Source organism: Corvus hawaiiensis, chromosome Z (assembly GCF_020740725.1).
Source record: "Corvus hawaiiensis isolate bCorHaw1 chromosome Z, bCorHaw1.pri.cur, whole genome shotgun sequence".
In the NCBI taxonomy this organism is placed as follows: domain Eukaryota; kingdom Metazoa; phylum Chordata; class Aves; order Passeriformes; family Corvidae; genus Corvus; species Corvus hawaiiensis.
In genome coordinates, this window is record NC_063255.1 from 34,498,062 (window position 1) to 34,511,323 (window position 13,262).

Consider the following 13,262-nt stretch of genomic DNA (forward strand, 5'->3'; position numbering starts at 1 on the left):
TTCACTCAGAATGGGTGCATCCATCACAGACTTGCCAAACAAGCTTGATCTCCAACCAAGAAATTAGTAAGCATTTGTCTGTCTGTCTATCTATCACAAAATGAAAGCCAGTGAGGATTTTCAAGATTTTTTGTAGTTACATTTTTTTCATACTCTGTGGAGATAAACATTTTATCAGTATAAGCAGCAAGAGCTTTCTTTACTCTTTTAAAGAGTAAATTAAATACTCAAATTCAGCTCAATGTTAAGGATCCTTTGCAGTGAATTTCAGCTTGGGAAGGGGAGAAGCAAAGAGTAGTAATTCCTTTTAATTAATGCAGATTAATTAAATCTGAATCAAGGTGAAGTTTGAAGATGGTCACAAAAGAAGGTCTTTTGGCAATTACAGTATTTCCTCTAAGATAAACAGCCCTGTATAGGTACTGGTGTTATTGCTACTAATGAGGTATAACTCTGGGCATTTGTAAATGGCTTAGTGTGAGCAACTGTAGGTACAAAAAAAATCCAAAGAGTTTCTGATTTTTCTCCCTTTTCTAAATTGCATTCTGTTTTGAAAAATGAGTGGTCCTTCCAGCAAAAAAAAACCGAAAAGGGCTGTTGACCTGAAAAATGTTATTCATACTGACTGCAACTCTAGTATATACATTTGGGTTTTTTTGAGGTAGCCCTAGAAACTTTTTTCAGTTTGTAGTTGTTCTCCTTAACACAGGCTGGCTGTCTGAAGTTTGTAGAGGTAAAAGCTTGGTAGCTTTCTGGTTGGTGTTTTCATACTGGCTGGATATAGCATGATAGCCTTAGCCGTAGGAATGAAATACTTTATAATTGCTGCAGTTACTAATGATAGGTTGTGTGTGTGGCTTCATATGAACATGAGCATGCACATGCAGTCATAGTATTTAGTGGGTTTCTTGTGTGTAGAAGTGGCTAGAAGGGGTTATCTGTGCTGTGGAAGTATAGAAAGAAGCTCTTTGTGGGTACTTCTTAGTAGCTGTATTTCAGTTCATCATTTTCTTTGTACTTGTTTAAGTGTTACAGAATTAGGACACTCTTTAAATGCATTATGGCATAAATTATGGTCCTTGGACCAGATTTTTTTGTTGCTATAGTTATGTCTAGATTTTTCCTTTCCCTTAAGTGACTTAAGAAATGTCTGGAGGCAGGGGAGAAAAACATTTGTTGCTGTACACTGCTAGAAGAAGATGAAACTTGACCCTCCTGTTTAGGCACCGCTTTGTCCTGTGTGTTACACAATTATGTGCTAGCTGCTCTCTGGCTATTGATGGAGAATAAGAAAAAACCAATAATTTTACCGATTTTCTTTCTCTCCACATGGTCTGGTCTGAAACCATACATAATGCTATGGTAAGGATTTTTACATGTACGCAGGTTTCTGACGAGAGCATTCTTTATGAGACTTGCTTTGTGAGTCTACTGGTGCTGCTCCCCATGCTTATCTTTAGAGTGAGATCTAAACAGGCCCAGTTAGCACTTACCACCTCTCACTAGTTGTAAAATTTCTTTGCTTTCTGGCTCTGCCATATGCCCCAGTAACATACTGGTTTTTCTGCCTGATTTGGATGGTATTTCTGGAACCATTTTCAGTCAGAAGATGGGCTTAATATAAAATGAACCGAGTGTTTAGTATACTGTTCTCAAGTGTCTGGTCAGGAAAAACTGATACCATTTCAGACCAGTCAAAGCCTAATTTAGACTTGTGTATGTGTGGTTCTTGTGTGAGTGCTCTTCAAGTGAGCAAACGAAAAAAGTAAAGGTGGTAGAACTTGAAGGCAAGAGATGTCACCTGTATTAAGCTGCCGAGTGGTCATTTAAGTGAGTTCTGAAAGTACAGTACATTGGGCAGTAACAATAGACTGTACTGCTTCCTGGGAATTGGTACACCTGAGCAAATGGACTGCATGAACTCACAGGCCTCTGCCTACAGCTTCTGTGAGTATATGCTCCAAAAGTCCTAAATTCCACTTCTACCGTAGAGTGACCCAAAGTACCTTCGAAAATGTGATTTGTCTTAACTTTTAAGTTTCTTTAAGCAATCTCCCATGTGCCTGCATGAGGGTGCATATACAGAGTTCAAGTCATCTAAACGAGCTAATAATGGAGAAATTATAAAAGGGCTAGAGAACAAAATTAATAACTGGTGAAGCCTTAAATGCTAGCAGATTAAAAATATGCAGTTCTGTTGTGCTTCAAACAAAAACCTACTTCTGTTTTGTTGCTTGCAAGCTGTGGAACTGAAAGTTAAGGCAGAGACATCCTGCTGATGCACTCTTCCTATTTGAAGCATCCATTGTCATATGCTAAGGAGGACTTAAACAGAGATGATTAATCTGGCTTTTCAAACGGGCACATGTGAATCCTGGGTAGTGTCATGGGGTAACTGAGTAAAATTGACTTACCCAGTCCCACAAAACGTGACAATACTTGTGCTTACTGCACTTGGTCTCATAATTGTTTTGTACATGAGTGGGAGGTGAAGAAGTGATGTCCAGGTATTAGATAAATTACTTGTAGGTAGAATTTCCTTGTTAAGATTTAAAGTTTGACATCCTTCTGTGATCTCAGACCAATGGGAAGGTTGACAAAGCTTGGGGAGAAGGATGTACTGCTGATAGTGGACAAAAACAAAGCAGAATTTATGTGCCACAAGGACTTTTGGCAGAACTCCTAAGATAAGGAAGAAACTAATAAAGCAAAGACAGCAACTGTGCTGAGCCCAGCTCCAGCTGGGTAAAACTTAATTCTGGCAGAGGGAGACTGGGATCACTGACTCACAGCCCACCAACTAAAGAAACCCACCAACTCAGGAGAAAGTCTGAGCATGTGGACTAATTAGCATGAGAATCATTTAACCAGTAGAAGGTGTAATACTAATTAAAGAGAACTGTGTAACTTGTAGCCAATGAACTGTGATTTCTTTGTTTGCTAAAATGTATACATGGTGTAAAATTTTGATGACTGGGGAGCCAGCCTTTTGTGGGTTACCACCTAGCTCATACTTTGCACAAACTAGAATGAAAAAATAGAGATCCCTTTTCTCAGTGTGTAAATTGGCCCTGTGCACCAGGCAACAACAGAAGTGACAGCAATAATTTACTAAGTGCATCAAAATGTCTTTAGATACGATGTTAGACTTGTGTTGCAGGACTGTTTTACAGTAGCCGGTTAAAATCTGCAATAGAGGTGTGCCATGGTGATACATTTTTTTGGCATGATACACTTATTGTACTGGTAAGAGTTTGCCTATGTGAACTCCTTGCACTTCTAATAACCTTTTCTTTTCTTGTTCACGCTTACTCCTTTCCTCCATCCCAAACTTTCCTTGGGAATTGCTTTGATGTATTAGTTCCCTGTGGAAAAAAAGAACATTATAAATGCTGTGAGTAGTGCTTTTTATCTATTATTGTACTAAAAACAGGTGAGGGTCCCTTCAGTATCTTGTATGGTCTGTCATGCAGTACATCATGAGCGCAGACTGTTCCATTCTCTCTAATGCTGCACTGTTTTTAAAATTATGCTCTCCCTGGATGCCAGTGTTGAGGATTCCCCATCATTACTTTAGAAGTAATAACTGGGCATTCTTTGGGAAGGTTCCTTTGTTTGTTTTGGGGTTTCTTTCTTTCCATTCTTTGCAGAAATGGTATGTTGTTGACAGTTTGCCTTGAACCATTACTTTGCCCTGTTTATTTTTTTCCTCTCTGAGTAGTATTACCTGTTAGAAGTAACAAGGAGGCCAGCTGAGAAATGTATTGTTTTTCCTTCAGTAGGACTTGCCAATTAAGAAGAAAATGTTACTGACCGATTAACACTTAGTGTCTAACAGAATATGTATTTTTTAAATGCAAATAGGAAATCAGTATGAAATCAGAGGTGCTAAACCATAGAAGTGAATTTTCCAAGATTTCTCACTTGTTCTTAACTGACTGTTTTCGTAGGTAGGGCAAAATATGCCTAGACTATGTCTTAGGTAGGACAGAACATATTCATTTAGTCTTTGGTTTGCCTTTCCATTATTTAGTAAATAATTTTGGATGATTAGTTTTCTATTAATCTTCATATATATTCGTAGTGCCTAACTATGAGATATTCAATGCTGTGGTTTCAAGAGAAGTAGGTTCTTGCTGGCATGTAAATGTGGGGAATAGTACGAGCTATGAATTGGCTGTTTCAGAAAGCTGCATTGAACCCATATATATCAAAAGTAATTATTAATTAAAGACAGGAGGAAGCTTTGAAATGGAACTGGACATGAAAAATTTTAATGTGACTAGTGTGATACTGTCTCATTTATTGGTTCTGTGCACAAAAATAATAGGGACTTTTCAAGGGCTGGATCATATTCTTAGGGGAAATAAATAAATGTAGCTGAAGGGCTACAGAGTAAAACTCAGGCAGCTGCAGATGGGAGTGTAAAAAACAAAATCGTAAAGATACTTAAAGGCTTTCTGCTTTAAGGTCACAGCTGGCACTTGCAAATATGTTTACTGTCACATTTGGTGAGCTGTTCTTGACGGAATTGTGTGCTTTCCTGCCATGCCCTTCTTTACAACTCTCTCTCATGCCATCAGTGACCTAATAAGGAAAACCTAGTGTTTCTCCTTACAAATTTGCTGTGGTTTCCTTCCTGTATCTTTTGCTGCCCTCCCATGTATTATTCCAAGTGGGTACATTTATTGCAGGGGAGCTTGTGATGGCTTTGTGTTGCTGACTTAGGCAAGGGAAGACATGCAAACAATCAATGTGATTGATAATGCAAGCTTCGTTTATTGGTAATCTAGAGGCACTTTATATAGTATTAGTATATATGCTTGTCAGTTCTTGATTGGCTTACAATTATGAGAACACTTTCTTGTTTCTGCTTGATTGGTGTTAGATACAAGACTACATTGGCAAGCTTCTGCCTATATTAGATACATTAATGTTACAGCTTGAGAAATCGGAGTTCTACCTCCTACCTCATGGTCAGTACATCTTGTAAGCACAGTACTACATCCTTAAAACTCCTTTTTTGTTCTCAGGCCTGTTTCTCACGCAGGCTTTTTCTCATGTAGGCATTTGCTTGTACAGCTCTTTTAAAGTTCTGTTTCCCACAGCTTTTCCAATGATCCATGCCCCTGATCCTTTAACCATTTCTCAACAGCTTTGTACAAACTGAGAACCCAAAAACTGGAGCTGTTCCAGTGAAAGATGTGATTGTTCCTAAAGCTAAACTGTGTTCCATTAGTAACAACAACAACAATTTAAAAAATCACCCCATCTCCTTTAAGTAAGCTGTAAATAGTACCTTTATCCTATTCCCCTGTTTTCATCTGTCTTGGAAACTTTTAACTCAGAAGCAAATTGCTCTTATAATAGTAATTGTTTATGGCTATTAGTTTGTGTTGAGCTTGATTTGAAGTACAACCTATTTCTAAGTTGCTTAAGGAAATAAATATAGTAATGAAAACCATTTTGGTATAAATGGGGGCAAATAATAAGAACTGACTCCAAATGATCAATAATCCCAAAATAAAACCCTATAGTCTTATCGCTTTAGTAATAATTGCAAAACTGTATCAGGGAGACATGAATAAACCTTCTTAGAGAGTCAGGACATACATTTCAGGATTTGAAAATGTACAAGAAAGTCTAACTCAGACTTTGAAGAAGAGTTTTAAATGTCTTGAAACTAAACTGTAAAGCACTTGGGAGGGGTTTGAGGCAGAATCAATATGAGAAGATTATGAGGAAATGAAAAAAGGATTTCAGCCTTATTTGGGCTACGTTGATGGTGAATGTTGTCTTTTGTGTGGCAAGAGTTACTTGCAGCTCAAGTTTCTCAGGATTTGGAAGTGCAGAACATAATTGCTGCATTAAAAATCCATGTCAAAGTCCCCAGAAGTGTCCATTCTGCTAGTGAGAAATGGAGGAAGAGTGCTTCGGTAAGTGCTGTGCCCCGATGAGATAAAGCTTTTGATACAAAATTTCTGAATGAAGGCAACTTTCTCTGTAGGTTGCCTTTGTTTAAAACCTCTTGCTTCTTGTAGATTGTTTTGTTTTTTATCAAAAAATGAGGCTGGCAAATGAATAAACACCTCTCACTTTCTTTGAGAGCTGGAGAGTGTCCTCCAGCTGCTACAGCTGTAAGCGTATGGAAGTGTGCACCAGCATAACCTCTCTCTTGGTTTGAACACAACTTAGTCCTCTCCCCCCTGCATTTTCAGTTGCCACATGACTTTATTTAGTCATCATTAAGAGGAAATAGTGCGGCTACAAGAGGAATGTAAAGTGAGAAACATGGAAGAAGTCTTAAAAATACACTCAGAAATTATAATTTTCTACTTACAGCTTGCAGTATTGAAAGAAATGATAGCTTTTCAAAGCCTTTAAGGCAAAAAAACCAAATCAAAATACCTATATATTTCATGGAATGAATCTAATATAGTAAGAATAACTGCAGAGTGTTTTCTTATTAAGTACTTGAGACTAAAATAGTAGTAGTAGGCTTGGTCATGACTTTGTGCCTACATGTGCTTATTGTGATACATCATGTTGTGTCATGACATACCATGACATGGCATACTTTTGACTTTTTGTTCATGATTTGCCTTTTTTTTACCCTTTTTTCCCCGTTCTCCTTAAATAGTAGTCTGAGCTTTGGAGCAAACCTAGCTAAATTCAAATACTAACACCTGTAATTTTTTTTTTCTCTCTTCCTGTGGTTTTGTTTGCTTCAAGTGGTGGTCAAAGAGCATTGTTACAATGTTCGAACACTTTCTGTTTGAAGCCACAGTGAACAGTATGAAGTCAAAGGATATAGAAAGCTCACCCTTAAGAGGAACTAGAGATGCTTTTTTAAAAAGAGCACGCTGTTCTCAAGCTGTATAATTAATTAAGTAGTTTTATTCTAACTGACTCTCTACAGTATAGCACGTATTCCTGTTTGGATCATTTAAGGTAAATCCTGTCTAACCTGCTTTATGTCAATAAAAGTGAAGAGCTCAGAGGGAAAATTGATTTCTTAGTTTACCTTTCCTCCTTTCCTGCTCTGTATATTTCTCACAGAACAGCTAATACTGCTTTAGTAAGAAAAATGGATGATACTGTAACAGAATGTGCTTTGCCCACTACTCATTAGTGCAATGCTTGCACTTACTGCCTTTGTGACTGGTGTTTAACAATAAGCAGTAGTTTTGGTTTTTGCATTAGACTGGCCACTGTGGCGTAAACCTTAGAGTAATGAAAATTACCTTAATAATAAATTACCTGCTTTTCACTTCAAATTCTAAACAATGTATTATTTTTAAAATCTTGATTTCTTCATACTTCAGAATTTCCATAAATGGTTATGGAATTGAAATGATAACTAAAGTATAAAAGCCTTAAAATGTGACAAAGTTGTTCAGCATGAAAGTCCTGTGCATTTTTGTAATGTGAATCATCCGCTCTAAAATAAGTTGCATTCAGAGTTCAGAAAGTTTACATGGGAAAAGCAAATTGGTGTTTCACCACTCATCACTGATAAATTTCTGGTTCAGACAGAGTATTTGTGTTGTCTTTTCAGTGTGAGCTCTACAGTGTTCTGCCACTCTGAGCACCATAAACTGGGCAGACAGCAAAACCTAAGGGTAGCAGAACTGTTACCTCGAAGTGTTCTTCAGCTTCTGTTGTGCTCTTCATCTGGCAGATCTGCACAGACAAATGCTATGTTAGGGTGGTGAGACACTGGCACAGGCTGCTTAGAGAAGCTGTGAATGCCCCATCCCTGACAGTGTTCAAGGCCAGGTTGGATGGGGCCCTGAGAAACCTGGTCCTGTGGAAGGGAGGCTGAAACAAGATGATCTCTAAGGTCCCTTTCAACCCAGACCATTCTAGGGTTCTGTGATTCAAGTCTTAATCCAATGAAAAAGCAGAGAACTAGCTGTGAAATACTGCATGTATTTTGAGACCTCATTAGTTGCAGCTAGGTTTGGGGTGCAGTTCAAGCTTTGCAGGAACAATTCCCCGTGAGATTGCTAGTGCGCTGATATTACGTAATTACCTGGCTAGTAGCTGTAGGTCACTATGGTGCTTTTTTCTTCCTTTCTTTATAACCAATAACTTGGAAAAGAGGAGCAGAATTTTCCTGATTCAACTTGTTATTTAAACAAGCAATTGGCAGTGTAAGAGAAATTCTAGTGTGTTGTCATTAACACCACAGCACCAATACACCTTTTTGCTTTCAGCTTAATTACTTTTCCTTTCCATTTTGGTGCAGCAGATTTATACTTGATATTTATATTAACTTGGTTCCTGTAAAAATAATTTGTTTAGTAGACTGGGAAGGTGTATGAAATTCCAGAGCTCTAACAAATACTGCTAAGCATTTGTTTGCCTTTTAAGAGGTGCAGTTAATGTCAGTTTTCTCCAGACCTACTGATAGGTCAACTGTGTGTTTTTATCAAAAATTAACAGATTGAGGAAGTGTTGTTAGTGATTGCAGAACCACCAAACTAAAAGCAAATGTAGCACTTTGCAGGCCTAAAAATGCATTTTTAAGAATAAACATGTTATCAGAGATTATTATTTACAATTTTTAACTTGACTTGGTCATTCAAAAGCTTTAGATCTGAAGCAGGGAGTCAGTTTTGACTGTCCTGAATGTCACAAGTCCTGCATGCAGAGGATGGCTGTGTAGAGCAAGACTTCTGCACCCATGGGTGTTCTGTAACCAGGAGGAGCTTTCCAGGCTCACAGGTGCACACAAAAGCCCTTCAGGTTTGTTCCCAGGCCTTCAGCTCAGCGCAGCACTTGAGGCTGCAGGGAACTGGAGGAGTGTGCCAGCTATGAACAAACACAGAGGCAGATCAACAAAAGGAATTTCCCTGCCTTTTCAATGTATGTCTTCTGCACTTGGGTGTAGCAGCCAGATCAAAGTTAATCCTCCGTGAGAACAAGAATTTCATGTGTCAGTTCTGGACTCTGTCAAACAGAGGTTGTGAGGGAAGCAACAAGTGTCCTAAGTTCAGGAGTCACAAGTCAGAATATTGGGGCACCTACAGAGCAAGAAAAACTCACTGCACGATATCCATTAATTGCTCCAGCAGCTTAAAATATATCAAACTTCAAAATGCAAACTTTGAGTATTTGATTTCTCAATTTCTCATAATCTGAGCAGCTACCTTCGGGGATGCATTGCTATGTTTCAGGACAACTTCAAGCATATCTTCTCAGAAGTAAATCAACCAACATTTAAGGAAACATAAGATGTACAGACACAGGACTAGAATTGTTAAATGTTACATGCTTAACAGGAGTTAACTGTGTTTTACTTCTGATTTTGTAACATACTGAATCAAATTTGGAAAAGAACTGTGTAGCATGCAAATTCTGAGCCTGCAGAGAACAGCAGAGTATTTTCCTGTCAAGGTTTTCTTTGTTAGTCATGCTATTTAAAGTTCGTGAAATTTTTAGTCACCAGAGTAATTGAGAAAATGTGTGTGTGAAGCCACCTAATTACAGAGTGAGAACTTCCTTAGAGACTTTTATTTTCATTCTTGGATTTCATACTACTGGTTGTTGAATCCTGTGTTTTATTGCAGTTTCTTGACTCATTCATGGGATTTAGATGGTGATCTTTAAAGCAGGAAAAATGCATTCTAAGTAGTGAAAATGTCATGATAGCACTGTTCTAAGACCTTTTTTTTAAGTGTCTGACAAGCAAAAGGTTGTGTAGAAGTATTTTTGTCAGAGCGGGGGTAGTTTGCTTGTTTAGGTTTTTTCTTATCCTCAAGATACCCTGTTTAATAAAATTGCTTTGTTTTATGTGGTTTTAGCAATAGGATAACCTATCAAAGCATTCCCCCCCCCTTCCTATTCTGATCTTTAGGCAAGGTATGCCAGAAACAGGCATATAAACCTAATTTGACCCTATCAGTTGATTTTTCAAAGGTAGAGCTGCAAGTATGCAAGTACTTTGGCTGGGGTTTTGCTATTTAGATGGTGTTACTGCAGCATGCATTTATTTCTCAAAGAGCTTCAGTTAGTGTCTTAAAAGCTAAGTGTGAAAGCTTCCCAAAGGCTTTGGGTATAGTATGGGGAAGGTTCTGCTGTGTTCCTTTTGTGTGTGTTGTAGACAGTAGTCCTGGAAAGTACCTAGGTAGTCGTGGCCATGCAGTGCAGTGACTTGGTATGTGTGTAGTAAATGAGGGATATCTTTGCTCTCATGTGCTTGGCACATAGAGAACTAAGGAAGGTAGCAGCAAAGCGAAACTGCTCTAGAACGTGTGTACATAGATGTGTAGTTTTATGCATTGCACAGAGTCTCCAAACCATGCTGTGAGGAATTGCATAGAAATAATAGTTGTGCAAACATCTGTGTGGTGAAGATGCAGTCCTGTAAAGAATTATTATTAAGGAGTATCCTGTAAAAACTTCTGAATACTCATTATCTCACTTTCTCTGCAAGTAAATTTTATTATATATGGCAAGATAAGAGGAATTTTTATTACACTCCTGCTGAAAGAAACCCGAATGGAGGTTTACCAACAAACATTATTTTAGCAAAGGAATGTTTGGAATTTGAAGCCTCATTTTTTCCACTTGAGGAGTTTTAGAGGTTTAAGGAAACAGTTTCAAGCTCTACAAGTAATATCCTATTTTGAAGTAAACTGTAAATGAAACATAGGGTAGAAGAGGGTGGAAGGAAAATACCTTGTGTTGACCAGGTCCAGCCATTTTGCAAAATTTTCATATACAGAAATTTATTTGTTCCCTCAACATTTAGGAGAGCATGCCTTTGATTGTGTTTACATATTGATGAATTGTGTAACAGGGCTGGAGTTAAATACCATTTAAACCTCACACTGTGAATAGACTGGGTAACTTTTCTGTTGAAAAATATGATGTGGTAATAGGTGCAGTTCCCTAAGAGGTGTAAAGGGGTGTATGGACAATTATCGCTTTCTGAAATGACATTTGAAAGTTAGAAACAAACCAAGATGACTGCCAAGAGATTGGACACCAGTTCTTGGTATCACTTCATCTAACCAAAGCTGGAATGTAAGTCTCATACAGATTTAGAGTATATGCTGTTTTTGGTAGTCACTGTAGAAATAAGCGCGTGACTTGTTTGCTAGTGTCTCCTCAGTCTGTGATTCAGAGTATTGCAAAGAAATCAGAGGTGTAGCTGGCTGGCTGGGAGATTCAGATTATTTATATTCTCTCTTTTTGATTAATGTACTTCTGTTTTCAGGTTCACGTAACGCTAAGGACCAAAGAAGCATACGTAATATTTCTCTGGTGCTGGGATCAACCTTCTGGAAGAAGATTCTAAAATAACTTTTTGCCTTCAAGTTCTTTGTCCTGGGACTGACTTGTCTTTGGAGAAGAACTCAACAGAAAAAAAGATTTTCACATTGGAGCCATTAAAAATAAACCTGTTCAAAGAACTTATTACCTGCAGACAGACTTACGAAGGTTGAGTCTTGCTTTTCATCCGTGTTCCCACTTCAGACTGTAAACAATGAGTGAGTTTTGGTTGTGTTTCAACTGCTGTATTGCAGAACAGCCTCAGCCTGTAAGTATGAATATTAGCACTGCTTTGTTTTTATATAATTAACTAAAATTTTAACATTTTTTAGTTTCCTTATGTTTCTTTTTTTCTTTAGTTAGGGCTGTGTGGGCAAGCTTAGTGAGAATGAAGCAGTTAACTGATATCCTGCCTTGATGGGGATCAAAAATAGTCTGTTCTAAACTGCTGTCATTTTGCTGTCCTTGAGATCCAACCTAGCCAAAGTCTTCAGAAAGAGCCTATATTTGGAATTGAAAAAGAGGGGAAGGGAAAAGGGTGATGAGGATGTAAACTGTCATCCTAGAGTATAATTTTTTATATTCTATAAATAATTTTATATATTATAATTTTATATCCTGTAAATAACTTTTTAGTGGAGATGCGTAAATGTCCTCACTTCCATATGACTTCAGGCTTGCCTTTGGGTGTGACTAGACACTGATGGTAGAAGGAAATGATTATGTTAGAAAGTCCAAAGTGAAATCCAGTCCTCCGCCACCTTAGTTTAATAAAGGATTTCATCTTTAATTGTTTGGTTAGTTTTTAGATTAAATCTTGGAAGAGTGAAGGGATGTTGTAAATACTTTATTTTTAATAAAATTTGAAATGGCTGTTGTGTGAGTGCGTAGTGAACATAGCAACTGGTTAGATAAAAGAACATTTCAAAGCATTTGTTAGGAATACAGAAATATTCTTTTTTTTCATGTATTTCTAGGTACCTTTAGAGTATGTTTCTGAGTCCAGTGCTGTTGGAGGAAATTCTGCCTGCATGAAGGTGGAATCAACTAGGAGTATGGTTAGGTCCGTGAGAAAGATCATTGTATAGTGTGACATCAAGATCAAGCTAAATTAATGTATAGAAATGACAGTGGTCATACAGTGGTTTTACAAATATGTAAAAAAAACCCAAAACAGTTACTACTGGTAGCATTACAGTAAACAAGAGAAACCCGGAGTGAATAAAGAAAGGTCACATTAATGTGTTCAGTTGCTAATACTTGGCTTTAGGGAAGCCAAAGGATTGAAAAAAAAGCCTAACATTAGGCGTTGTCATTGCACAAAGCCTGAATGCCAGACTGATCCTCAGATGGCATGCAAATATTGAAGTGTGACTATTAACATTTTGTATTAATGAATGCAACTTTATCTCAGTCTTAGTCAAGCAGAGTTGTGGGAGATGAACTCTTGAGATGAAGCTGTGATCCTCCTCTCTGGCTTGAATACCATGCAATCCTTTAAAATGCTAGCTCTAGCCATATATAGCCAAAGTTATTTGTCTTGGTTTTTGAGCATAGATATGAATAAGATCTGACAGTTCAAAATATTTCAGATAGAAAAATGGCATATTCTCTTTGTTTTGAGAATCCTGAGGCTCAGTCCTTACAAAATCCTGACTCGAGTTCTATGATATTTAAGTTACAGCCCAAGAAATCCATATATGTTGATACAGCGGTCTGTGGGTAATGACTCACGAAGCAGGTGGAGATTGTACCTGGAAAGTGGAGGAGAGGGAAGCAACCCGCTCGGTTTCTGCTGATACAGTGGTGTGCATTTGCTTGGTAATTAAAACCATCCTTGTGTTTAAGATACTAATAGCACATTGCTGAGGACTGATCTAGTTTCTGAAATGTGCCTTTCAAATGTTACAGGAGACTTGCTTTTGTGCCAAAATTCTCCAGGATACATCTCAGAAAAAAAAAGAGATGTGTGCCCTTCT

General features: G+C 37.8%; 1 protein-coding gene across 4 annotated transcripts in view; it reads left to right on the top strand.

Moving 5' to 3' along the window:
• Positions 1–13,262, top strand: part of CDC42SE2 (CDC42 small effector 2) — an 82,290-nt gene that overhangs the window by 37,567 nt on the left and 31,461 nt on the right. For all 4 annotated transcript variants that reach the window (XM_048291687.1, XM_048291691.1, XM_048291688.1 and 1 more), the window contains one exon: positions 11,228–11,551. In XM_048291687.1, the coding sequence (XP_048147644.1) occupies positions 11,498–11,551 (54 nt within the window). In that variant the 5' untranslated portion in view covers positions 11,228–11,497. The remainder of the gene's footprint in view (positions 1–11,227; positions 11,552–13,262) is intronic.